The sequence below is a fragment of the Nothobranchius furzeri genome, chromosome 2, assembly GCF_043380555.1.
Source record: "Nothobranchius furzeri strain GRZ-AD chromosome 2, NfurGRZ-RIMD1, whole genome shotgun sequence".
Lineage (NCBI taxonomy): Eukaryota > Metazoa > Chordata > Actinopteri > Cyprinodontiformes > Nothobranchiidae > Nothobranchius > Nothobranchius furzeri.
Genome location: NC_091742.1, coordinates 101,369,063 through 101,397,058, shown reverse-complemented (window position 1 = coordinate 101,397,058; position 27,996 = coordinate 101,369,063). Strand labels below are relative to the sequence as shown.

The 27,996-nt window shown below is 48.3% G+C and overlaps 1 protein-coding gene across 2 annotated transcripts in view; it reads right to left on the bottom strand.

The window, feature by feature from the left end:
* cnga1b (cyclic nucleotide gated channel subunit alpha 1b) overlaps positions 1-22,483 on the bottom strand; it is a 39,112-nt gene extending 16,629 nt beyond the window's left edge. The window contains exons 1-6 of one of the 2 annotated variants that reach the window (XM_054738752.2): positions 22,291-22,483; positions 1,829-1,945; positions 1,672-1,737; positions 1,348-1,401; positions 1,131-1,241; positions 927-1,031 (exon numbers count right to left, since the gene is read on the bottom strand). In XM_054738752.2, the coding sequence (XP_054594727.2) occupies positions 927-1,031; positions 1,131-1,241; positions 1,348-1,401; positions 1,672-1,737; positions 1,829-1,926 (434 nt within the window). In that variant the 5' untranslated portion in view covers positions 1,927-1,945; positions 22,291-22,483. Of the gene's footprint in view, positions 1-926; positions 1,032-1,130; positions 1,242-1,347; positions 1,402-1,671; positions 1,738-1,828; positions 1,946-4,517; positions 4,589-22,290 lie in introns of those variants that run through there. The other variant, XM_054738753.2, reaches the window with a different exon arrangement.
* Between the last annotated feature and the right edge of the window lie 5,513 nt (positions 22,484-27,996).

Below are 27,996 nucleotides of genomic sequence, written 5' to 3'. Positions count from 1 at the left end.
CTATAACCAGAGGTGTGTATTGTGTACCTGACTATAACCACAGATGTGTATTGTGTACCTGACTATAACCACAGGTGTGTATTGTGTACCTGACTATAACCACAGGTGTGTATTGTGTACCTTACTATAACCAGAGGTGTGTATTGTGTACCTTACTATAACCAGAGGTGTGTGGTATCCACCTAACTATAACCAGAGGTGTGTAGTATCCACCTGACTATAACCACAGGTGTGTATTGTGTACCTGACAATAACCACAGGTGTGTATTGTGCACCTGACTATAACCAGAGGTGTGTATTGTGTACCTGACTATAACCAGAGGTGTGTTTCGTGTACCTGACTATAACCACAGGTGTGTATTGTGTACCTGACTATACCCAGAGGTGTGTAGTATCCACCTGACTATAACCACAGGTGTGTATTGTGTACCTGGCTATAACCACAGGTGTTTATTTTGTACCTGGCTATAACCACAGGTGTGTATTGTGTACCTGACTATAACCAGAGGTGTGTAGTATCCACCTGACTTTAACCACAGGTGTGTATCGTGTATCTGACTATAACCAGAGGTGTGTATTGTGTACCTGACTATAACCACAGGTGTGTATTGTGTACCTGACTATTCCCAGAGGTGTGTATTGTGTACCTGACTATAACCACAGGTGTGTATCGTGTACCTGACTATAACCAGAGGTGTGTATTGTGTACCTGACTATAACCAGAGGTGTGTATTGTGTACCTGACTATAACCAGAGGTGTGTATTGTGTACCTGACTATAACCACAGGTGTGTATTGTGTACCTGACTATAACCACAGGTGTGTATCGTGTACCTGACTATAACCAGAGGTGTGTATTGTGTACCTGACTATAACCACAGGTGTGTATTGTGTACCTGATTTTAACCACAGGTGTGTATCGTGTACCTGGCTATAATCAGAGTCCAGTTGTACATGACAGGAATGGTGATGATGAGGAGCCAGTGGTAGTAGTTGTTCCCTGCTGGATCAAACACCGTGATCTCCTTTGCTCTGAAACAAAAAGGCTGATTTTAAGCCTTAAAGTTTACATTCACCTGTAGGTGAGGTTCATTTTGATCTGAGGAATAAAAACACAACGGATGAACCTACGCCTCCTCCTTTGCCTTCTTTTCTCTCTCCAGTTTTTCTTTCTCCTTCTCTTTTTCTTCCTTCTCCTTCTGTTTTTTCTCCTTCCTCTCCTTTTTCTCCAGTTTTTCTTTCCTGAGTAAAACACAACATTAAAGGTCCTCACCACCTTGGCAGCACTCCAGCTGTGTTACAATCAAGAAATATTTAGTTTTCCTCTAATTACAAAAACAAAACTCACTCCTTCTTTTCTTTTTTGGCTTTCTTTTCTTTCTTCTTTTTCTTCTTTTCCTCCCTGGAGACAGTGAGAACCAAAATCAGACAAATGAACAAATGTCATTTGGTTAATGTTCTATAGGCGGGTGTTTTCCTCTCCACTGTCGCTGCATGCTTGCTTAGCACGAGGGTTGCTGTAATGACTCTGACACTACTCAGTGACTCGATGCAACCTGCTGGGTGTGTGTGTGTGTGTGTGTGTGTGTGTGTGTGTGTGTGTGTGTGAGTGTGTGTGTGTGTGTGTGTGTGTGTGTGTGTGTGTGTGTGTGTGTGTGTGAGTGATTCTCACTCCTCTTCGTTGTTGTTGCTGTTGTTGACGTTGAACAGAACTCCTGGACCTGAATTCTGAGAGAACCTTGAACAAAAACCAGACCTGAGGGTGAGTAGACGGTTAAATCAGAGTCTAACCTACATGTTACCTGTGACTGTGGTAAAATATGACTCACCTGTTGTCTCCTGGCTCCTCCCCCATGTCCTGTAGAACAATGGTGGGGGGCATTAGCCCAGATCTGCTGGTCAGGACTAAAGGTGCCACTTTAGCCATGAAGGTTCTTCTTGGTCACCTGTTGGAGGAAGAGAAGAGCGTTCACACCAGACGCTTGTTGTGTACGTTCTCCGTCATCCAGGACATGACAATCTTTAGAGTTTCGTCGAAAACTACGGGACTTTTCTTCTTGTCTTCAAGACCTTTCCTGACTCATCTGAGAAGCTTCTCCAGGTGTGAGACGTGGGTTAGGACTAGGAGGTTTAGAAGATGCTCTGAAACATGTCACTGATCAGGCTGTTGTTAGGTGATGCCTTCAGGAAAACAAACAAGGCCCTCATTCATCAGCCGTTCTTACAAACAGATCTGTGTGTAGGAACGGTTTAACACATGGTGTGGTGTTGACCATTTAGGACAGGCGTGTAGAAATGTTCCTGAGGTGCTTGGGTTGCCTCAGGGGGGTGGGGGTGGGGTGCGGGGGGTTGGATTACTGGTGGTTGTGAGTGGGGCCCCTTGGGGGTCTTGGCGGTGGCCATGGGTCGCTGCCTAGCAGCTGCATTACCCCTGAGCGGGTTTCGGTGGGGGCCTGGGGGCTTGGGGTATGGGGGTGGCCGGCCCCGTGTGGGGATCTGGGCGGGGCCTTGGGGGTCGGGTCCTGACAAGTATGCTGCCAGGAAGAAGGCAGGAACATGCTGTAGTGCCTGGCCTGGGCTCAGGGGCCTCGGGTAGACCTTGGCTCCTCTGCTGTTCCGTCACAGGGGAGGGGGATGTCCAGGAGGGGGAGGGCCCAACCTTACCTGGATGTCCTATGTCTTATATATTCTGGAAGTTGTGCAAATGCAGGGATGGGCATAGATATTCTGCTGGGGTGGGGCTGGGTTGGTGCCCTCGGACTCAGTGAGGCTCTGTAATGCTGTTACTTTGGGCCCTGGCAGGATGGGCCGGGGTCTCCATGCCCTGGGTGAAATTTTGGCAACAGAGGTGCTCATTGGGGCCAGTGGGGGAGCTGGCTCCCTGGAGGGCTTAGACCAACCAGCCTTTCCTCCCCATCCCCACACATTTTTCTCCTCCTGCTCCCTCACATCATCACACAAACATGCACATAGGACCTTGGGGGGTGGACAAGTCAGGGGTGCGGGTATGCGGGACCCCATTTCTGCATTCCTGTGGCAACCTGCCCCCCAATTTTATTTGCACCTTATACACTTCCACTGACGACATTCCACACAAACACACACTTAGGGCCTTGGGAGTGAGCACATTCAACGGCATTTGGCAGGGGGATATTTCAGCCTCATCCCGGGTGCCCACTTCCAATTTTAAACCGCACTTAGACACCGAGGGCTGAGGGTGAAAGGGGGCTGGTGTGGTGGCATCAGCTGGCATAGGCCAGAAAATGCCCGCACTGCCAGCTCACCACAGCCACGAAAACACCTCATCAACACGCACTAACACTATATTGGAGCAGGCGGAGGGAGACTAGGGGTCCGCACACCTCTGTTGTCGCTTGGCTTCCTGGGGCTGGAGGCTAGGAGGGAGATCTGGCCGTCTGGTTGGGGTCTGGGGTGGTAGGTTGCTGTGCTCAGCGTTGGGTGGGGGAGCCCTCTCATCAGCACCCCAGCAGAAAGGGTCGAACTCTGGTAACCGGTGATGGCTGTACCCCATGTGCAGCAGTACCGGGACCAGAGTGAATAGGGTGTGTATGGGGAGCATGAGTGGGTGTCCGGCGTGCATTTTTGTAAGTCTTGGGTTGTATGTGCATGTGTGAGCATGAGGGAGGGAGTGTGTGACTGTGTTTGTGTATGACTGTATATGTCAGGTGGGGCCTTTGACTCCTCCCCTCTCCTGGAACCTCTCTTGATGATATAGATCTTTGTCCCCCCTCCCCCTGCCACACCTGGTGTGGAGTGCGGTTCCTTGGTCTGTCTGGGTCGTGGTTCCCGGGTCAGGGAGTTCAAGATTTTGGGCGTCCGCCTGATCAATCCCGGTGGCTGTCTGGTGGGATCTGGGTCCCTGGGCTCTGCTGGGTCCCCGGCAGGGCTGGTCGCCCCTAAGTCCCGGGTTGCTGGGTCCCGGGCTCGGCCGGCTGGGGGGTGGGAGGCTGCGGGCGGGCCTGTGGGCTTGCTGCCGATATCTCTCGGGACTCTGCCGGCTGCTGGTTGTGGCCCCCCGGGGCGATCCTCTGTGCCTCTCGAGGGGGCCAGGGGCTTTTCTGGTCGCGGTCTCCTTGGGGTTCCTGTGCTCTGGGATAGCTTCTGGATCTCTGAGACTTGGAGCTCCCTCCATCTCCTACACATCTTTGGGGGCAGATCTGTGGCCCCTCACACTCTCTATTGGATGCTCCTATAGAGAATCCTTACGTAAACAAGCACGTGTACACACACAGGTGCTCACATGGTGCTCTCATAAGTATGGACTTGGACACGATTGTCACGATGAAGGGTTGGGAGGAGATTAGAACCCAAAATGCAGGAACCCCAGATGACACGAGGCAGTAGTTGATATAAAGAAATAATCCGTTTATTTGCAGGATGAAACAAAATGTAAATCCAAATGGCAGCGAGCCAATAAATCCAAAAATCCTGAGATCCAGGACACCGAAAAAACTCCAATGGAGCACAAAAACCTGAGACTTTGAACCAAAAGCTCACCTAGAGCACAAAGTCTGGGGACGAGACAAAACTCACTTTGAGCACTAAAACAGTGCTAACAAACAACAAACAACAATGGACCGACAAGACACCGAGACAGGACAGGGCTTAAATACACTGGGGCATAATGGGAGGATGATGAGCTGCAGGTGTGAGGGGAGAGAACCAGGTGAAAGTGATAACTAATCAGGAGGGAGGAGCAGGAGAGGACACCCGACCTGACTGGGAAAGGACACACACACACACACACACACACACACACACACACACACACACACACACACCTAGCTGGAGGAGGACATAAACACACACACACACACACACACACACACACACACCTAGCTGGAGGATGAGACATAAACACACACCCACACACAGCTGGAGGAGAACATAAACACACACACACCTAGCTGGAGGAGGACATAAACACACACACACACACACACACACACACACACACACACACACACACACACACACACACACACACACACACACAGCTGGAGGAGGACATAAACACACACACACACAGCTGGAGGAGGACATAAACACACACACACACAGCTGGAGGAGGACATAAACACACACACACACAGCTGGAGGAGGACATAAACACACACACACACACACACACACACCTGGAGTAATAGACCTATGGAAATAATGGTGGGGAGACTGAAGGAACACAGGACCTGAGAGGGAATATCTGGAGGGCTGAAGACCAGGGGACACAAGAGGAACACAAAGAGACACAGACACAGACCCAGACCATGACAACGATCAACACACGTCTTAAGGCTGTGGTTGGCACTTAATGCACTGTGATTTCTTATCGTGATTGTTCAGTGAAACAATTTTATATTTCCTCATCAGGTTGATGCAGTGATAGTTTGCTCTTGTTGTAGTGTTGTGTGTCCTTTTTCTGCAGGTCTAGAAGCAGACTCTTGTTCATCATTGATTGTATATACACCCCCCCCCCCCCCCCTTTTGTCTCTTCCTTTCTCTTTCACCTCTGACTCCGTGTCTGGTCGGAATTACAAAGCATTCAAGAACAATAACAATAAAGTTTTAAGTATCAGGCGTGACATCAGAAGCAGACGCTTTGATGCTCCACCTGAGAGTAAATCTGTAAGGCTTGTCACCAGCATTCAGACATCAATTCTGCTTGCTTCACAGCCAGACAGGACACGAAAAAAAAAAAAAAAAGAAATGTTCCTGCACACCTGAAGTGTGACCATGGGTAGGGTACTCCAGTGGGACGGCCTACTTTGTCCACCAGGAGGTTGGGACATTGATACACCTTCATTTATGAGGCCATGCTTGGATTACTGCCCACCTACATCTATAACTTAATCTCAGGGAGAAGTCTAACAGTCTGCGTAAAAACGATCAGCTGTTACTCTGTTCTGTTTGCTCACACCGAACTGGACTGAAGGGCTTTGGTTCACTCAGCTCTTGCTGCATGGATCAGGCTGCAGGAACACTGGAAATTAACCGAGTTTATCTCCTTGAATACATTTAAAACCAGACTGAGAAGCCTGTAGACAGATTCCCTGTGTTGTAACTGCCTTCTGTAGTTTAGTACATAACATGTCTGTGTAAGTGTAACTTAGTAACTGTAACTTTTGCTGCCTCTCTGCCAGGACTCTCATTATCCCACAGGGGTCAGTGTTAGGTCCCTTGTTGTTTATTCTTTATATTAATGACATATGTTTAGTTTCTAAAACATTGCATTTCATACTATTTGCAGATGATACTAATGTTCTAAGTTTTGGGAAAGTTTTAATAACATTAATGGACAAGGTTGAGAAAGAATTAAATGCATGAAAGTGTTGGTTTAATTTAAATAAATTAACTTTAAATATAAATAAAACAAAATTTATCATATTTACTAATAGAGCAATTACAGTGGATACACATCTCAAAATAAATAATACAGAAATTGAAAGAGTGAATTAAATAAAATTTCTTGGAGTAACCATAGAAAAAGTTAAGTTGGAAACCGCATATTGGCTCATTTAAAGCAAAGTTATCTAAATCATTAGCAGTTCTCTATAAAGTTAAAGAATTTTCAGATGAAAAAGCTTTATATCTTTTGTACTTTTCCTTAATTCTGCCTTATTTCATGTATTGTGTTGAAGTGTGGGGAAACACCTACGAAACCCACTTAAAGCCTTTGTTTATCATTCAGAAGAGAGCAATCCGACTTGTAAATAAAGCAGCTTGTAAGAGCATACACATTTACTTTTTACTCGTTTAAAAGTATTAATGCTAAGAGAATTAGTTACATTAAGAACTGCACAGTTTATGTATGAAGTGATGTATAATTTGATGCCAAAACAAATTCAGGATCTGTTCCAGATCAGAGAGAGTGTTTATGATCTCAGAGGGTATAAAATGTTCAGAAAGCCTAAAGTAAGAACTAAAATGAAACAACGTTGTGTTTCTTGTGTTGGGGTTGATGTGTGGAATAAATTAGACCAGGAGCAAAAAGATTGTTCAACAATGGTAAAGTTTAAGGGTGTGTTTAAATCAATTGTGATTAAATATTATGAATCAAGTCAATGAAAAAATGCATAAAACATTAAAGGTCATTATTTTGTTTTTATAAAGCAAGAATGGGGATTTCAATATATTCACCAAACATTTCAAACATGATGTAAAAATTATGGAACTGGTATGCTATTCTAAAATTTTGTTTAAGTTCAAAGGGTTAGGGGGGTTGGGCTTATAAGCTTATGCTCTGCCTGCACCCATTCTTAGCATTGTGTAAGTTGTGTGTTTGCTTGTAAACCTGCAAATGTTTCTTTGTTATACTATTTTATTGTACTATTGATTTTAATTTCTCATTAAACTTCTCACAATAATCAGGTTTTTAATCTCAGCGGGACCTACCTGGTTACATAAAGGACTTGATCCCTGTAGAACCTGGTCTCTGTAGGACCTGGTCTCTAGTTACGTAAAGGACCTGGTCCCTGTAAGACCTGGTCCCCGTAGGACCTGGTCTATGTAGGACCTGGTCCCTGTAGGACCTGGTCTCTGGTGACATAAAGGACCTGGTCTCTGTAGGACCTGGTCCCCGTAGGACCTGGTCTCTGTAGGACCTGGTCCCTGTAGGACCTGGTCTCTGGTGACATAAAGGACCTGGTCTCTGTAGGACCTGGTCTATGTAGGACCTGGTCTCTAGTTACGTAAAGGACCTGGTCCCTGTAAGACCTGGTCCCCGTAGGACCTGGTCTATGTAGGACCTGGTCCCTGTAGGACCTGGTCTCTGGTGACATAAAGGACCTGGTCTCTGTAGGACCTGGTCCCCGTAGGACCTGGTCTCTGTAGGACCTGGTCCCTGTAGGACCTGGTCTCTGGTGACATAAAGGACCTGGTCTCTGTAGGACCTGGTCTATGTAGGACCTGGTCCCTGTAGGATCTGATCTCTGGTTACATAAAGGACCTTGTCTCTGTAGGACCTGGTCCCCATAGGACCTGGTCTCTGTAGGACCTGGTCTCTCTAGGATCTGGTTTCTGGTTACGTAAAGGACCTGGTCTCTGTAGGATCTGGTCTCTGGTTATATAATGGACCTGGTCTCTGTAGGACCTGGTCCCCGTAGGACCTGGTCTCTGTAGGACCTGGTCTCTGGTTACATAAAGGACCTGGTCCCTGTAGGACCTGGTCTCTGTAGGGCATGGTCTCTGTAGGACCTGGTCCTTGTAGGACGTATTCTCTGGTTACATAAACGACCTGGTCCCTGTAGGACCTGGTCTCTGTAGGACCTGGTCCCCGTAGGACGTGGTCTCTGTAGGACCTGGTCCATGTAGGACGTATTCTCTGGTTACATAAACGACCTGGTCCCTGTAGGACCTGGTCTCTGTAGGACCTGGTCCCCGTAGGACCTGGTCTCTGTAGGACCTGGTCCATGTAGGACGTATTCTCTGGTTACATAAACGACCTGGTCCCTGTAGGATCTGGTCTCTGTAGGACCTGGTCCCTGTAGGACCTGGTCTCTGTAGGACCTGGTCTCTGTAGGACCTGGTCCCTGTAGGACCTGGTCTCTGTAGGACCTGGTCCCTGTAGGACCTGGTCTCTGTAGGGCATGGTCTCTGTAGGACCTGGTCCTTGTAGGACGTATTCTCTGGTTACATAAACGACCTGGTCTCTGTAGGACCTGGTCTCTGTAGGACCTGGTCCCTGTAGGACCTGGTCCTTGTAGGACATATTCTCTGGTTACATAAACGACCTGGTCCCTGTAGGATCTGGTCTCTGTAGGACCTGGTCCCTGTAGGACCTGGTCTCTGTAGGACCTGGTCTCTGTAGGACCTGGTCCCTGTAGGACCTGGTCTCTGTAGGACCTGGTCTCTGTAGGACCTGGTCCCTGTAGAACCTGGTCTCTGTAGGACCTGGTCTCTAGTTACGTAAAGGACCTGGTCCCTGTAAGACCTGGTCCCCGTAGGACCTGGTCTATGTAGGACCTGGTCCCTGTAGGACCTGGTCTCTGGTGACATAAAGGACCTGGTCTCTGTAGGACCTGGTCCCCGTAGGACCTGGTCTCTGTAGGACCTGGTCCCTGTAGGACCTGGTCTCTGGTGACATAAAGGACCTGGTCTCTGTAGGACCTGGTCTATGTAGGACCTGGTCTCTAGTTACGTAAAGGACCTGGTCCCTGTAAGACCTGGTCCCCGTAGGACCTGGTCTATGTAGGACCTGGTCCCTGTAGGACCTGGTCTCTGGTGACATAAAGGACCTGGTCTCTGTAGGACCTGGTCCCCGTAGGACCTGGTCTCTGTAGGACCTGGTCCCTGTAGGACCTGGTCTCTGGTGACATAAAGGACCTGGTCTCTGTAGGACCTGGTCTATGTAGGACCTGGTCCCTGTAGGATCTGATCTCTGGTTACATAAAGGACCTTGTCTCTGTAGGACCTGGTCCCCATAGGACCTGGTCTCTGTAGGACCTGGTCTCTCTAGGATCTGGTTTCTGGTTACGTAAAGGACCTGGTCTCTGTAGGATCTGGTCTCTGGTTATATAATGGACCTGGTCTCTGTAGGACCTGGTCCCCGTAGGACCTGGTCTCTGTAGGACCTGGTCTCTGGTTACATAAAGGACCTGGTCCCTGTAGGACCTGGTCTCTGTAGGGCATGGTCTCTGTAGGACCTGGTCCTTGTAGGACGTATTCTCTGGTTACATAAACGACCTGGTCCCTGTAGGACCTGGTCTCTGTAGGACCTGGTCCCCGTAGGACGTGGTCTCTGTAGGACCTGGTCCATGTAGGACGTATTCTCTGGTTACATAAACGACCTGGTCCCTGTAGGACCTGGTCTCTGTAGGACCTGGTCCCCGTAGGACCTGGTCTCTGTAGGACCTGGTCCATGTAGGACGTATTCTCTGGTTACATAAACGACCTGTTCCCTGTAGGATCTGGTCTCTGTAGGACCTGGTCCCTGTAGGACCTGGTCTCTGTAGGACCTGGTCCCTGTAGGACCTGGTCTCTGTAGGACCTGGTCCCTGTAGGACCTGGTCTCTGTAGGGCATGGTCTCTGTAGGACCTGGTCCTTGTAGGACGTATTCTCTGGTTACATAAACGACCTGGTCTCTGTAGGACCTGGTCTCTGTAGGACCTGGTCCCTGTAGGACCTGGTCCTTGTAGGACATATTCTCTGGTTACATAAACGACCTGGTCCCTGTAGGATCTGGTCTCTGTAGGACCTGGTCCCTGTAGGACCTGGTCTCTGTAGGACCTGGTCTCTGTAGGACCTGGTCCCTGTAGGACCTGGTCTCTGTAGGACCTGGTCTCTGTAGGACCTGGTCCCTGTAGGACCTGGTCTCTGTAGGACCTGGTCCCTGTAGGACCTGGTCCTTGTAGGACGTATTCTCTGGTTACATAAACCACCTGGTCCCTGTAGGATCTGGTCTCTGTAGGACCTGGTCCCTGTAGGATCTGGTCTCTGTAGGACCTGGTCCCTTTAGGACCTGGTCTCTGTAGGACCTGGTCTCTGTAGGACCTGGTCCCTGTAGGACCTGGTCTCTGTAGGACCTGGTCCCTGTAGGATCTGGTCTCTGTAGGACATGGTCTCTGTAGGACCTGGTCCCTTTAGGACCTGGTCTCTGTAGGACCTGGTCTCTGTAGGACCTGGTCTCTGTAGGACCTGGTCCCTGTAGGACCTGGTCTCTGTAGGACCTGGTCCCTGTAGGACCTGGTCCTTGTAGGACGTATTCTCTGGTTACATAAACGACCTGGTCCCTGTAGGACCTGGTCTCTGTAGGACCTGGTCTCTGTAGGACCTGGTCCCTGTAGGACCTGGTCTCTGTAGGACCTGGTCTCTGTAGGACCTGGTCCCTGTAGGACCTGGTCTCTGTAGGACCTGGTCTCTGTAGGACCTGGTCCCTGTAGGACCTGGTCCCTGTAGGACCTGGTCCTTGTAGGACGTATTCTCTGGTTACATAAACCACCTGGTCCCTGTAGGATCTGGTCTCTGTAGGACCTGGTCCCTGTAGGATCTGGTCTCTGTAGGACCTGGTCTCTGTAGGACCTGGTCCCTGTAGGACCTGGTCTCTGTAGGACCTGGTCCCTTTAGGACCTGGTCTCTGTAGGACCTGGTCTCTGTAGGACCTGGTCCCTGTAGGACCTGGTCTCTGTAGGACCTGGTCTCTGTAGGACCTGGTCCCTGTAGGACCTGGTCTCTGTAGGACCTGGTCTCTGTAGGACCTGGTCCCTGTAGGACCTGGTCTCTGTAGGACCTGGTCCCTGTAGGACCTGGTCCTTGTAGGACGTATTCTCTGGTTACATAAACCACCTGGTCCCTGTAGGATCTGGTCTCTGTAGGACCTGGTCTCTGTAGGACCTGGTCCCTGTAGGATCTGGTCTCTGTAGGACCTGGTCTCTGTAGGACCTGGTCCCTGTAGGACCTGGTCTCTGTAGGACCTGGTCCCTGTAGGACCTGGTCTCTGTAGGACCTGGTCCCTTTAGGACCTGGTCTCTGTAGGACCTGGTCTCTGTAGGACCTGGTCCCTGTAGGACCTGGTCTCTGTAGGACCTGGTCCCTGTAGGACCTGGTCCTTGTAGGACGTATTCTCTGGTTACATAAACCACCTGGTCCCTGTAGGATCTGGTCTCTGTAGGACCTGGTCCCTGTAGGATCTGGTCTCTGTAGGACCTGGTCTCTGTAGGACCTGGTCCCTGTAGGACCTGGTCTCTGTAGGACCTGGTCCCTTTAGGACCTGGTCTCTGTAGGACCTGGTCTCTGTAGGACCTGGTCCCTGTAGGACCTGGTCTCTGTAGGACCTGGTCTCTGTAGGACCTGGTCCCTGTAGGACCTGGTCTCTGTAGGACCTGGTCTCTGTAGGACCTGGTCCCTGTAGGACCTGGTCTCTGTAGGACCTGGTCCCTGTAGGACCTGATCCTTGTAGGACGTATTCTCTGGTTACATAAACCACCTGGTCCCTGTAGGATCTGGTCTCTGTAGGACCTGGTCTCTGTAGGACCTGGTCCCTGTAGGATCTGGTCTCTGTAGGACCTGGTCTCTGTAGGACCTGGTCCCTGTAGGACCTGGTCTCTGTAGGACCTGGTCCCTTTAGGACCTGGTCTCTGTAGGACCTGGTCCCTGTAGGACCTGGTCTCTGTAGGACCTGGTCCCTTTAGGACCTGGTCTCTGTAGGACCTGGTCTCTGTAGGACCTGGTCCCTGTAGGACCTGGTCTCTGGTTACATAAAGAATAAATAAAATAAAAATAAAAATGGAACAGCGGCCACAACACTGAAGGCCTCAGTCATCCAATAATTTAAACAGTTAGTAACAGGACAGCAGCTCAGGAGGTACAGCGGGTTGTCCAGTAATCAGAAGGTTGTAGGTTCGATCCCGGCTCCGGACAGAGAATGCTGCTGTTGTGTCCTTGGGCAAGACACTTAACCCACCTTGCCTGCTGGAGGTGGTTGAAGGGACCGATGCGCTCGGCAGCCTCGCCTCTGTCAGAGCCCCTTAGGGCAGCTGTAGCTACATCGTAGCTCATTACCATCAGTGTGTGAATGGATGAATGATACACTGTAGTGTAAAGCGCTTTGGAGTCTCCTGACTCTGAAAGGTGTTCTACAAGTGCGAGTCATGAGGAAAAGTTGGAAATCCAATCAGGAAGCAGTTAAATCTGCTAAACATGCTAACTGCTCCAACCTGTGAACTTAAACAATCCCACAGGACTATGTGCTGCATCGAACGTGAAAGACCATTGTCTGGTACAGGCATCTGTCCAGATGTGGGACTAGTTCTTTACATTTTTATAGGGAACGTGGCTATGCTCCGTAAGCCTCTCTGGATCTGCTGCTGGAAGGCTGGAGTCATTCCAACAGATTAGTTTATCTGAGTTAGCTAACATGGTGGAGGAGGCTATGCTGAGTGGCTCTCCAGAGGATGTGGTGCCTCCTTGCCTCTTAAAGAAGTCTTTCTAACTGTAGCCCCTTCAATATTGGATTAGCATGAGTTTGGCTTCTGGTTTGGTTCCGGACGGTTTTTCAAAGGCAGGCGGACAGCCTTTACTGAAAAAGCCTGGAATGGATGCTTCACTGCCTGCTAATTATACGCATATTTCTAAGCTCCCTCTTTTAAGTAAGTTGCTTGAAAATGTGTGTAGCATCAGTTGTTGGCTTTGGATGGGATGATATTTTAGATACCTTTCAGTCTGGTTTTAGGGCCCTACACAGTACTGACACGGCACTGGTTAGAGTGCTGAATGACGTCTTCATAGCAACCGATTGTGCTGCTAATTCTGCCTAAACTCACGGCTGCCTTTGACACACCGGATCATGAACTGTTGCTCCATCATCTTCAACACTACGTTGGGATTTCACGACTAGCCTTCAGGTCATATCTGGCCAATAGGATGATGTGTGTAAGAATGGGTAGTTTTTCTTTGAAATATTCTCATTTACCATGAGGGGTACTACAGGGATCGATATTAGGGCCTCTACTGTTACATCCTGCCTCTGGATGATATTTTTCATAAGTTTGGAGTGAGTGTTCACCTTTATGTGGACGATTGCCAGCTGTATTTGCCTCTGGACAAATCAGGGTATCTCTCTATTAACAACCTTATGGAGATGAAAATGTGGATGACTGGAAACTTCCTGTGTTTAAATGAACAGAAGACCGATTTATCATGCGCAGTACTGTTTGCACCCAGAGTTGTGTGCCACTGACGGTAGGGCGTTTCCTGTTTCCTGTTTTCAGTGTGGCACTACGTGTAGCTGTTTGGTGTTTGGGGCTCGCTAAAACTGATTTAATTTCTCTGTACTAGGATATCTCTGAGTTATTGTAGCACAAAAGCACGCTAAAACACATTTTCTGTTGTTCCACCTAGCTTTTAGGGAACCATTTGAGTTTGCACGGGGTCAATTACATTAATCTCCGAGAACAAAGTAAGGAACCTTGGTGTTATCTTTGACCAGGACATGTCATTCAAATCCCAGGTTTCACAAGTTTGTAGGATTTCCTTTTTCCACCTTCGGAATATTGCTAAGATTAGAAGCATCCTTTCCAGGAGTGATGCTGAAAAACTAGTTCATGCATTAATTACATCAGGACTGGATTACTGTAATCCATTACTCTCAGGAAGTCCACAGAATGTAGTTAAAAGTCTTCAGCTTGTCCAAAATGCTGCAGCTAGAGTTCTGATGAGAATTAAAAAGAGAGATCATATCTCTCCTGTCTTAGCTTCCCTACATTGGCTACCTGTTAAATTCAGAATAGATTTTAAGATCCTTCTTCTCACATATAAAGCTCTTAATAATCAAGCTCCATCATACATCAGTGATCTGATTGTTCCATATGTTCCTAACCGAGCACTTCGCTCTCAGACTGCAGGTCTACTGGTGGTTCCCAGAATATCTAAAATTAGGATGGGAGGCAGATCTTTTAGTTATCAGGCTCCTCTCCTGTGGAACCAGCTCCCAGCTTTAGTCCGTGAGGCAGACACCTTGTCTACTTTTAAGAATAGGCTTAAAACATTTTTATTTGATAGGGCCTATGGTTAAAATCTGATGTTAGCCCAGATCTGGACAAGTGGGGGAGTACAGGGAGGTGGAGTGTACAGTCGGTAAAGACGACTCTCCCTTGCCCTGCCTCCAACATGCCTCCATCTAAATAGGATAGATTATCCAGAGTTATCTCTGTAGTTATGCTGCTATAGGCTTAGACTGCTGGAGGACACACTGACCACTTTCCACACTCTACTGCTTTCTTCTACAATCTGCTCTTTAACTGTATTATTTCCTGCTATTTCAGCTGTTAACTTTATTTTTTCTCTAAGTGTTTTTCTCCCCAGAAGAAGCTACAACGATGTTCTGCTGAGCTGTGGTGGCCTCATGGAGGGGGCCATCGACTAGCACACTGCTGCTAACCACTTAAACATTCTCTCTCTCCTGATAATAACTTTTTGTTTTCCTTGACGTTGGATGTGCTACTACTAGTTTACCCGTTTAATTATAGATCCACTAGGATAAATACAATAAAGTTTATCTTTCACCAAATAGAATATTTACTAAGACATCACAATATAACCATAGACACATTATTTGTGTGTGTGTGTGTGTGTGTGTGTGTGTGTGTGTGTGTGTGTGTGTGTGTGTGTGTGTGTGTGTGTGTGTGTGTGTGTGTGTGTGTGTGTGTGTGTGTGTGTGTGTGTGTGTGTGTGTGTGTGTGTGTGTGAGTCGTGGAGGATGGCTGCTTATACTGAGCCAGGATTCTCTGGAGGTTTCTTGCTGTTAAAGGGAGTTTTCCTCTCCACTGTCGCTGCATGCTTGCTTAGTATGAGGAATGCTGTAAAGACTGACACTAGTCAGTGACTCGATGCAACCTGCTGGGTTCCTGATATAGGAAACGTATGTGCCATTCCCACCTGTACCGGGTCGGCCCGGGCCGGGTAGCGTAGGTTGTTTACATATCTGGGTGGCCTGGTATTTTTCCGGGCCAACCAAGGCTCATTCTCAGCCCTCTTCTGGAGGGGGTCTGCTTCAGGCCGACCAGGGCCAACACACCCACTGCTGACAGCAAATTCACACCTTCCGTTAGAGCAAGCCTCTGATTGGTGGGTAGAATCAGCCCACATGGGCTTAAGACAAGGATGTGTGGAATCAACCGGGCCAGGCTGGGGCCGACTGGGGCTACCCGGCCCGGGCCGACCCGGTACAGATGGGAATGGCCCAATTATTTCTGATTGTCTTAATGAACTGACCTGAATTGGAATGTTTACTGTGTGACGTGCCTTGAGACGACTCTTGTCGTGATTTGGTGCTTTATATATAAAATTGAATTGAATTGGTCATATGGATACCACCGCAATTGAATGAGGGTTATTCAATGGTCAGATAAGTACATCTTCACATAAGTGTTATAAAACATTCTCATTCACAAAGTGTCTAACACCTTTGTATCTGAAGAAGGCGTGGCTTCTGAGGAATGTTTTCTTCTTTTTCTTGTCACGTTCTAAGCAGGAGGAGTAGGACCCAAGATGCAGAGCACCAGACGACATGAGGCAGGAGTGAGTGAAAAAAAATTGATTATCCTTTATTAGGGTGATAATCCAAAAATCACGGACAGGGAGCCAAGCCAGGTATCAAGAAACACAAAAACAGATTCAGGAGGTCCCTAACTGAGCAGGAGTCTCAGGTTTACACGGGGGAACAAACACGCTGACAACAACAATGGACCGACAAACACTGAGGCCTAGTCCACACGTAGCCGGGTTTTTTAAAAACGAATATCCGCCCGTCCAAAAACTTGCATCCACACCACCTCGTTTAAAAATAAACTCTGTCCACACGTACCCGGATAAATACGTTGTTAAGGACATGCCAGACCTGTAGGCGGCTGTACTTCCCCCGTTCTTAACCTCGTCCTTCGTCTGTGGTCTTCCTCTAGGAGCAGTAATTCTGCTTGCAAAAACAAACAAGCAGAAAGCACTTGGACGATTGATAAAGCGAGCGCAGCTCTGAGGGCGTCCATGCTGTCGGCTAGTGTAAACACAGGTCGCACACGTGATGTCAGCATTTTTTGTCGTGGAAAGTGACGCTGCGGACCTTAAAACTCCGGTTTTGTCCGTCCACACGCAGACACCCAAAACGGAGAAAACGCAGATCTTCACTTTGGCCGGAGTTTTTAAAAAGATCCGTTTTCGTGTGGATGACAGGCCAACACGTAGAAAAATATCTACGTTTTGGCAGATCCCCGGCTACGTGTGGACAGGGCCTGAGCGACAAGACAGGATTTTTAAACACAGAGGGAGGTGATGAGGGGAACAGGTGACAGGTGTGAGGAGTGAGATCTGGAGGGAAGACAGGTGCGTACAATAAAGTAAATGGGGAAAGAACAAAGCAGGAGGGAACACAGCCACATTTTCACAAGACACACACACACCATTCATTGCTTAAACACAAGTAGCCTTTGGGTGAACACTAGCAAGCATGGAGAGAACACTGAAGAGCAAAACTGAAAACACAATTGTCGACAGGGAACACACTGAATGTTTGACAGTGCCCACTTTTCTGTGAGACAAACATTAGACATCACAAAAAATTTTGAGACAAAACATCTTATTTTTACAGTTCCCCCCCCCCCCCCCCCCCCCCCCACACACACACACACGTTTTGAGACAAAACATCTTATTTTTACAGTTACCCCCCCGCCCCCCACCCCCCACCCCACGTTTTGAGACAAAACATCTTATTTTTACAGTTCCCCCCCCCCCCCCCCCCCACACACACACACACACGTTTTGAGACAAAACATCTTATTTTTACAGTTACCCCCCGCCCCCCACCCCCCACCCCACGTTTTGAGACAAAACATCTTATTTTTACAGTCCCCCCCCCCCCCACGTTTTGAGACAAAACATCTTGTTTTTACACCCCCCCCCCCAAGCATAATCATGGGCATCATGTCTCCGGTCTCTGTCTGGCCAGAGGGCCTCATCAACATCACAGGCGATGTCCTCCTGGTCCAAACAGCGCTGGAAGTACCACCTTGAAGGCCTCATGAAGCCCTGACAGGCCTCAAAGGCCACATCCCTTCAAGCCTCCTCCATGGCTTGTAGCAGTGGGACCTGGCTCTGTGGACTCCTTTCATACACCTTCCACCTCCAGGCTGAGAAAAACTCCTCAGTGGGATTGAGGAAGGGGGAATAAGGTGGAAGGTCTAAAATGGAAAACCGTGGGTGGTCCTGAAACCACTCATACACCTGGGTAGTCTTGTGGAAACTTACTTTTATGCTGCAGTCCCTGATTGCAAACTGCTCGCCAGACCCGAATTTTAGAGATTTGAATATTTGTGTGTTGTTGATTGAAGCTTTGAGAATTTATGTGAGAAGTGTGTGTAAACCTGAAAATTGTGTGTTGTGTTTTGACAGCAAGGTAATGTGAAATTGACATCAGAGTGTAAAGGAGGAAAATCAGAGTTCTAATATGATCAGGAAGTCTTAAGTAGTGATAAACCGAGTCAAGCGATTGGGAACAGAAGTAGAGGTTGTGAAAATTGTGCCTCATTTTTGCTTGTTGAGTTTTAGCAATCGAAAAAAACTGTAAGTAAAATGAGTCAAATATACTTTAAGTGCTGCATGAAGCTGATCTAGCCTTGTGATCTGTAAGCTCTTTGAATCACTAAGGAATGTATTTTTTATTTATTGATTTTTTTTCAAAATTTTCAAGTACACTTCAGGTGTTGTACTTGTACTGTTTTGGATACACTGTCCTCAGGCTCCTGCCTTGTTTTATATTGATTGTATTAAAACAAAGAAAACAATCTGAAGTTGTTTTTAGTTCACCGGTTCGGCCCACTTGGGACTAGATTTCCCTCGATGTGACCCCTGAGCTAAAATGAGTTTGACACTCCTGATATAAACTATACTATATAAACAACTAATAACTAGAGGGATGAGGAGGACTAATATAAAGATAGGGATTACCAGGGAGCAAGGGCGTCAGTTTGTTGTCAGAACTGCTGGGGACAATAACCATACACTTGAGTGGGGTTTAAAAATTGCTGGGGACAATAAAGTAGGCTAGCACAGGGGTCGGCACCCCGCGGCTCTGGAGCCGCATGCGGCTCTTCCATCCATCTGATGCGGCTCTCTGTGCTTGTAAAACAATGAATGGATATTTAAATAAAATGCTTTATATTTTACTGCATTAATTCTACATCTGTATGCCAATTCTAAATGTAAAGATTGTCTGCGTAAACCTGAACAGTTCCAACCCGGTCTTACTGTGGGACCGGGTTGACGCGTCACGCTTGTGCGTAATCATATCGGCGCTTTCTGAGCTGAAGAGGATGTGAGATTCTGGGATTCTCCTCAGACAGGCTGGTGGATGTGTCGCCACATTGGAGACAGGAACAAGCGCTATTCAGCCAAAGTTTCATAATCAGGGAACATTTTCTAAGTGACAAGTCTCTCTGAGAGACCTGGTTTGGAAAACACTCGCTTCAGTTGGAGGAACCTTCCCGCATGCGCTCTGGTTCTCTGGGTGGCTCTGGGGTTAATCAAGTTTAGTTGTTTCTCTTTGCAGCAATCTTCACAAGAAGGCAAAACAGTTAAACGACAGGTTACAGATGTTTCCATTAGACTTTTTATTTTGACAGATGAACTCAAGGATGTTGGTTGGTTTGAAAGAATTACCCCGACGCACACTGATGCGCATGGATGAGCTGACATTTTAATCGTTAACGCACATCGCGGAGGTCAAATATTCCCATCAGAACATCTGAGCTCTTTATACTGGACACTGTGTTCAGCGCGGCTCGGAGCGACCACGGTGGACAGTGAGCTGAAGATCTGGGGTTCGCAGCGCAGTGCAGAACCACGGCGCATGCGATAAGATTTCCTCCCACTGAAGCGGTCTGGAAACCTGGTCTCTCTGAGGGATGTGTCACTTGGAAACATTTTCTTTTTATGAAATTATGAAACTTTGGCTGAACAGAGCTTGTTCCAGTCTCTAATATGGAGACGCATGATGCGTCGAGACATTTGATCACGCACAAAGTTTATGTGGAGCAGAAGCAGTCGGGCCACAGCAGGTGAAACGTTCCTAGCCTACATGAAGTGAAACTGTTTAATTGTAACATTAATATGTTACTGGACACGCTGGTCTGGTTGGTTAGACCAGTGTTTGAAGTGGAAAACACACACACACACACACACACACACACACACACACACACACACACACACACACACACACACACACACACACACACACACACCAATTAAAATAATGCTGATAGCGTGGACTAGAAGACAGGTGATGGTTTACATATTTAAATGATGATCAGGCTGCTGTAAAATGTAATCTCCATCCACATCCAGACACAATGATCCTCTATTCTGTCTCTAGTTGCTCTGCTCTTGTCTGGGCTGACGTAGCTGACGGTGCGCGCGGCGCGCCTAACTAGCGGCTGATGCACATTTTACGCATTTGGAGAGGTGGGCCGGATGCTTTGCTTTCACTGGAAGATGGTCCACTTAACGCACGGGTGTAGACTACATATTAATGACAAATGAATGAAAATTAAATTGTGAGTTTTTACTTCATATTTTATAAATAAAAATGACGGGGGAACACATTTATGACGTCTTTTTAAACTAAATTTTCTAGCGCGTCCTGCCTGCTTCACTTAAGTCACTGCTTATTAAGGTCCGTCCAAAATTACCGTGGGAAACGGGTAATAATGGCTCTTTGATGGGAACAGGTTGCCGACCCCTGGTATAAGATCTGAGCTGGTAAAACAAAAATCCTCATCAGCAGGCTTTTTTGAAAGTGGGGGGGACACAGCTGCCAATCACAAATTTTGCCGGGGACATGTCCCCGGCGTCCCCGGTTAAAATGACGCCTATGCCAGGGAGTGACATGGGGAAACCTGAGGGAAGCCTAGAGAGAGCTGGGGATCATAATGGGACATAAGAGGAGAACCTGGAGTGAGAATAGGAGGGAGCTGGGGACCAGAGGGACACGGAACATGACATTTCTTTTTTTTTTTTTTCTTCTTCTTCTTCTTTTTCCTTTTCTTTTTCTTCTTCTTTTTTCTTTTTCTTCTTCTTTTTTCTTTTTCTTTTACTTCTTTTTCTTCTTCTTTTCTTCCTCTTCTTTTTCTTCTTTTTCCTTTTCTTTTTCTTCTTCTTGTTCTTTTTCTTTTACTTCTTTTTCCTTTTCTTTTTCTTTTCTTTTACTTCTTTTCTTCTTCTTTTTTCTTTTTCTTTTACTTCTTTTTCTTCTTCATTTTTCTTCTTTTTCTTCTTTTTTTCTTTTTCTTTTACTTCTTTTTCCTTTACTTCTTTTTCTTCTTCTTTTCTTCCTCTTCTTTTTCTTCTTTTTCCTTTTCTTTTTCTTCTTCTTGTTTTTCTTTTTCTTTTACTTCTTTTTCCTTTTCTTTTTCTTCTTTTTTCTTTTTCTTTTCTTTTACTTCTTTTTCCTTTTCTTTTTCTTCTTTTTTCTTTTTCTTTCCTTTTACTTCTTTTCTTTGAACATCTTAGGTGTGTTCTTGCTGTGTCTTTCTAAATCCATGCTTTCGTTCTTTTTTTAACACAGATACAGTTTTGTTTACCTGTTTGTAGCTACAGTTTCGCCGACGGCTGCCGGCTTCTTCAGGCTGACGCTGATCAGCGTCAGCCTGAAGAAGCCGGCAGCCGTCGGCGAAACTGTAGCTACAAACAGGTAAACAAAACTGTATCTGTGTTTAAAAAAGAACGAAAGCATGGATTACTTCTTTTCTTCTTCTTTTTTCTTTTTCTTTTACTTCATTTTCTTCTTCATTTTTTTTCTTTTTCTTTTTCTTCTTTTTCTTCTTCTTTTTTCTTTTTCTTTTACTTCTTTTTCTTCTGTTTTCTTCTTCTTCTTCTTCTTCTTTTCTTTTTCTTTTTCTTTTACTTCTTTTTCTTCTTTATTTCTTCTTCTTCTTTTCTTCTTCTTCTTCCTTTTCTTTTACTTCTTTTTCTTCTTTTTTCTTTTTCTTCTTCTTTTTTCTTTTTCCTTTTCTTCTTCTTCTTCTTTTTTTCTTTTACTTTTTCTTTTTCTTCTTCGTTTTCTTTTTCTTTTACTTCTTTTTCTTCTTTGTCTTTTTCTTTTACTTCTTTTTCTTCTTCTTTTTCTTCTTCTTCTTTTTCTTTTTCCTTCTTTTTCTTCTTCTTCATTTTTTCTTCTTCTTTTTCTGTTTCTTCTTCTTCTTCTTTTTCTTCCTTTCAGTTAAATTTTCAATATTTCACAGGTCTCCTGATCCTGGACCAGACCAGGCCTACTGGTTCCAGAACAGAACAGACCTACTGGTTTTGGATCAGCCCTACTGGTCCTGGATCGGAGCAGACCTTCTGATCCTCGAGCAGATCTACCAGGACAAGGCTTCAGCTGGAGTAACAGAATGTATGCCAACATGTTTGTAACTACAGCTGATGTGTGTTGGTTTCCATAGCAAAGGTCCTGAAGCAAATAAAGGTGAGTCGTCGGGCCAGGTGTCCTTAGCCTGGGTCTCTGCAGCTCCCAGATAAGTGTCCTGCTGCTGGACTTCTACGGTCCTGTCCCCCACCATACCACTTTATTTAACAATGTCCATAGTAACGCCATGATGGGTCCTACTGGGTTTCATGGTCCAACCAGAGCAGTTCTCTGAGGTACAAACATCCCCCCTGACCCACTACCCTGAACCCAGCAGGTCCATAGGTCAGAGGTCATCTCACCTCGGTCTAACAGCACATTGTTTTATTATTCTAAATATGAATAGGAACTCTAGAGCCGCTCAGGCTTCTCATATCCTTACCTGTCAGCTGATAATCCTGGACTATGTGACCTAGATCCTGTAAACGACCCCCAAACTCATCACCATGGAAACAGAGGAGTCTCTTCCACACACACACACACACACACACACACACCTGGAGTTGAAAAGTCCCTCAGAGAGGAGAAAAGAGGAGGAAGCAGGAGAATGGAGGGAGGAGAGCAGGAGCAGAGTGGATCCTGAGGGAGCGTCTCTCCTCTCACCCTGACACGGATAAAAGGATTAAGGGAGGATGAGACCTGGAGTGGGGGGAGACTAACAGGTCCCAGTAATAGGAAGGTTGCAGGTTAAATTCCTGCTGAGAATTCTTCTGCTGTGTCCTTGCGCAAGACCCTTAACCCTCCTGGCTGGAGGTGGGCAGACGGACTGATGCAGCATCAAGCGCTTTGGAGGCCTCTGGCTCTGAAAGGTGTGGGTCGTTTTCTACAGGGACCAGGTCCTGCAGAGACCAGGTCCTGCAGAGACCAGGTCCTAGTGAGACCAGGTCCTACAGGGACCAGGTCCTAGTGAGACCAGGTCCTACAGGGACCAGGTCTTGCAGAGACCAGGTCCTACATGGACCAGGTCCTGCAGAGACCAGGTCCTGCAGGGACCAGGTCCTACAGGGACCAGGTCCTGCAGGGACCAGGTCCTACAGAGACCAGGTCCTGCAGGGACCAGGTCCTACAGGGACCAGGTCCTGCAGGGACCAGGTCCTGCAGAGACCAGGTCCTGCAGAGACCAGGTCCTACAGGGACCAGGTCCTGCAGAGACCAGGTCCTGCAGAGACCAGGTCCTGCAGAGACCAGGTCCTACAGGGACCAGGTCCTGCAGAGACCAGGTCCTGCAGAGACCAGGTCCTGCAGAGACCAGGTCCTACAGGGACCAGGTCCTGCAGAGACCAGGTCCTACAGGGACCAGGTCCTGCAGAGACCAGGTCCTACAGGGACCAGGTCCTGCAGAGACCAGGTCGTGCAGAGACCAGGTCCTACAGGGACCAGGTCCTACAGGGACCAGGTCCTGCAGAGACCAGGTCCTGCAGAGACCAGGTCCTACAGGGACCAGGTCCTAGTGAGACCAGGTCCTGCAGAGACCAGGTCCTACAGAGACCAGGTCCTGCAGAGACCAGGTCCTAGTGAGACCAGGTCCTGCAGGGACCAGGTCCTGCAGAGACCAGGTCCTGCAGAGACCAGGTCCTGCAGAGACCAGGTCCTACAGGGACCAGGTTTCTGGGGGAGTGACATAAACATGAATAAAGATGAAAAGCAGATTAGAACCTGCTGCTTTGATCCTCCTGAGTAAGCAAGCACTGTAATCACACACACACACACACACACACACACACACACACACACACACACACACACACACACACACACACACACACACACACACACACACACAGAGGGCAGCTTTGATTGGCTTATCAGGAATTACTTTGTGTGTGTGTGTGTGTGTGTGTGTGTGTGTGTGTGTGTGTGTGTGTGTGTGTGTGTGTGTGTGTGTGTGTGTGTGTGTGTGTGTGTGTGTGTGTGTGTGTGTGTGTGTGTGTGTGTGTGTGTGTGTGTGTGTGTGTGTGTGTGTGTGTGTGTGTGTGTGTGTGTGTGTACTCATCTATATATCATGATCCTGCCTTCCAGCTGAACCGTGGCACTGAGGCAGCTCACTAATGTGTGTCGGGTGACTCGATTGACGAAGGCTTCCATGTCCTGATGCTTTTAGATCTCCTTCATTAACTCGTGTGTTATTTACCCAGGTGACAGGTTCTTCTGCCAGGCGTTCCCAGCAGACCCTCACTATGCGTTTGGGTCTGCCAGGTCTACGCGGCATCTTCCCCTGCCATCTGATCCAACTCACCACCAGGTGGTGATCAGTTGACAGCTCCGCCCCTCTCTTCACTCGGGTGTCCAAAACATACGGTCGCAGGTCAGATGATACGACTACAAAGTCTATCATCGACCTGTGACCTAGGCTGCCCTGGTACCAAGTGTACCGGTGGGCATCCTTATGTTCGAACATGGTGTTCGTTATGGCCAAACTGCGGCTTGCACAGAAGTCCAATAACGAAACACCACTCGAGTTCAGATCAGGCGGGCCGTTCCTCCCAATCACACCCCTCCAGGTCATGCTGTCATTGCCCACGTGAGCATTGAAGTCCCCCAGCAGGACAATGGAGTCCCCTGATGGAGCTCTATCTAGCACTCGTCCCAGGGACTCCAGAAATGGTGGGTACTCTGAACTGATATTTGGCCCATAAGCACAAACAACAGTCAGGACCCGTTCCCCGACCCGAAGGTGTCATGGTTCTGCTTCTTCTCTGTGGCTGTGCTCCTGAGTGTTTGCAGGTGAGCAGGTTGGAGAGCCACAGCTGCAGCTGATTATCATCCAGCCAGGCCAGAGGATATAAGGAGCGCTGTTGCCACACTTCAGTGCCGGTTGATACTCTATTGTTGGGTACTCTAGCTCTCCTCGTTCCTCTTTGACTCTAGTCTCGTGTTTTTCTCCCGTGTGCTCAGTTTTGCTCTCCTTGTCTGCTCCAGTACCAGCCCTGGATTCTTACCCTCAGCTCCCTGCTGACTGAAGTGGATTTATTTCCCAACGCCGCTCAACTCCTCTGGTCTCTCCACCTCTCACCTGTCCTGGATTACTCCTTTGCCTGCTACTCCTCTCCACCAGACCATCTCCAGCTCAGACCTGACTTGCCTCCCTCTCACGCTCAGACCCACACCTCGTACTGTAAGACTCCACCACCATTACTCCACAGTGTTTTCTTGGTTCTCAGTTTTCATTTTTTGCTATCTTCTGATTTAGAATCAGAACACCCCCCTGGCCCCGTTTGGATCAGCGCTTTTCATTTTCATTAATTTACTTTATAATAAAAACTACATAATATTTTACTCACCTCTTTCCTCGTGTGATTCTTTCATGTGGGTTAGAAGACTTCAGCCCAACATGACAGAAGGCGCAGGGAAGCTACCCTCTCGTCCTTCGGGGTAAACCCCAACACACAGGCAGAGAGTGTTGCGGCTAACAAAAAGCCAACCCCAGCCCTCCGCCTCTCACGCAGAGCAACTCCAGCAAAGGAGAGTGTCCACCCCCTCTCAAGGTCTCGGGTTCCAGAGCCAATGCAATGTGTCGAGGTGAGTCCGACTATATCTAGCCAGTACCGCTCAACCTCTGCCACAAGCTCCTGCTCCTTCCCCACCAGCGAGGTGACGTTCCATGTCCCAAAAACCAGTTTTCTTGTCCAGGGATCGAACCGCCAAGGCTCCCGCCTCGGTCTGCCACCCGATCCACACTGCACCGGACCCTTTATGTTCCTCCTGCGGGTGGTGGGTCCACAGTTGGATGAGCCCATGTATCCGGTTCAGGCTGGGCCCGGCTGGGCCCCATGGGCGAAAGCCCGGCCACCAGGCGCTCGCTCACGGGCCCCAACCCCAGGCCTGGCTCCAGGGTGGGACCCCGGTAACCCTCCGGGCCGGGTACTCCGACTCTTTGAATTTACATCCATGAAAGATCCTCTGAACCGTTCTTTGTCTCACCCTTCACCTAAGACCAATTTGTCATGGGAGACCCTACCAGGGGCACAAAGTGCCCCAGACAACATAGCTCCTAGGATCATTAGGGCACTCAAACTCCTCCACCACGATAAGGTGACGGTTCAAGGAGGAGTAACCAGTCAGTTATCAAAGGCAATTCAATTCAATTCAAGTTTATTTATATAGCGCCAAATCACGACAAGAGTCGTCTCAAGGCACTTCACATAATAAACATTCCAATTCAGGTCAGTTCATTAAGCCAATCAGTAACAAGTTTCCTATATAAGGAACCCAGCAGGTTGCATCAAGTCACTGACTAGTGTCAGAGTCTTTCCAGCAATCCTCATACTAAGCAAGCATGTAGCGACCGTGGAGAGGAAAACTCCCTTTTAACAGGAAGAAACCTCCAGAGAATCCTGGTTCAGTATAAGCAGCCATCCTCCACGACTCACTGGGGATGGAGAAGACAGAGCAGGCACACACACACACACACACACACACACACACACACACACACACACACACACACACACACACACACACACACACACACACACACACACACACACACCAAGTAGTGTTACTATGGTAACATTATGAGGGTCTGCTGGGAACGCCTGGCAGAAGAACCTGTCAAGACATTCTTCAACTCCCACCTGCGGCAGATCTTTGACCACGTCCCGAGAGCAGTGGGGGACATTGAGTCCGAGTGGGCCTTGTTCCACTCTGCGATTGATGAGGCAGCTGTTGCTAGCTGTGGTCACAAGGTGGCCGGTGCCAGTCGTGGTGGCCACCCCCGTACCCGCTGGTGGACACCAGAGGTTCGGGGAGGCATCAGACTGAAGAAGGAGGCCTACAGGGCGTGGCTGGTCGGTGGGTCTCCGGAGGCAGCAGACAGGTACTGGATAGTCAAGCGGGGTGCAGCAGTGGCAGTTGCCGAGGCAAAATCTCGGGCGTGGGAGCAGTTTGGTGAGGCCATGGAGAAAGACTATCGATTGGCTCCAAAGAGGTTCTGGCAAACTGTCCGGCGCCTCAGGAGAGGAAGGCAGCAACTAGCTCACACTGTTTACAGTGGGGATGGGGAGCTGCTGACGTCAACTGAGGCTATAGTCGGACGGTGGAAGGAATACTTTGAGGAGCTCCTCAATCCCACCTACGCGCATTCTGAGGAGGAACCAGAGCTGGGAGACCTGGGGATGGACTGTCCGATCTCGGGGGCAGAAGTTGCTGAGGTAGTCAAACAACTACACAGTGTTGGAGCCCCGGGGGCGGATGAGGTTCGTCCTGGGTATCTCAAGGCTATGGATGTGGTAGGGCTGTCATGGTTGATACGTCTCTGCAACATTGCGTGGTCATCGGGGGCAGTTCCTGTGGAGTGGCAGACCGGGGTGGTGGTCCCCATCTTTAAGAAGGGTGACCTGAGGGTGTGTTCCAACTATAGGGGGATCACACTCCTCAGCCTCCCTGGAAAGGTCTACTCCAAGGTACTGGAGAGGAGGGTCCGATCGATAGTTGAATCTCAGATTGAGGAGGAGCAATGTGGTTTTCGTCCTGCCGTGGAACTGTGGACCAGCTCTATACCCTTGCAAGGGTGATGGAGGGGGCATGGGAGTTTGCCCAACCAATCCACATGTGCTTTGTGGATTTGGAGAAGGCTTATGACCGTGTCCCCAGGGGCACCCTGTGGGGGACGCTCCAGGAGTATGGGGTGGGTGGCTTTCTGTTAAGGGCCATTCAGTCCCTTTACCAGAGGAGCGTGAGTTGGTCCGCATAGCCGGTAGTAAGTCGGACCTGTTCCCAGTGAGGGTTGGACTCCACCAGGGCTGCCCTTCGTCACCGGTTCTGTTCATCACATTTATGGACAGAATTTCTAGGCGCAGCCATGGTGTGGAGTGTGTCGAGTTTGGTGGCAGGAGAATCTCGTCTCTGCTTTTTGCAGATGATGTGGTCCTCCTAGCTTCATCCAGCTCTGACCTTCAGCTCTTGCTGGGTAGGTTCGCGGCCGAATGTGAAGCGGCTGGGATGAGGATCAGCACCTCCAAATCTGAGACCATGGTTCTCGACCGGAAAAGGGTGGCTTGCCAACTCCGGGTCGGGGGAGAGGTCCTACCTCAAGTGGAGGAGTTTAAGTATCTCGGGGTCTTGTTCACGAGTGAGGGTAGGAGGGATC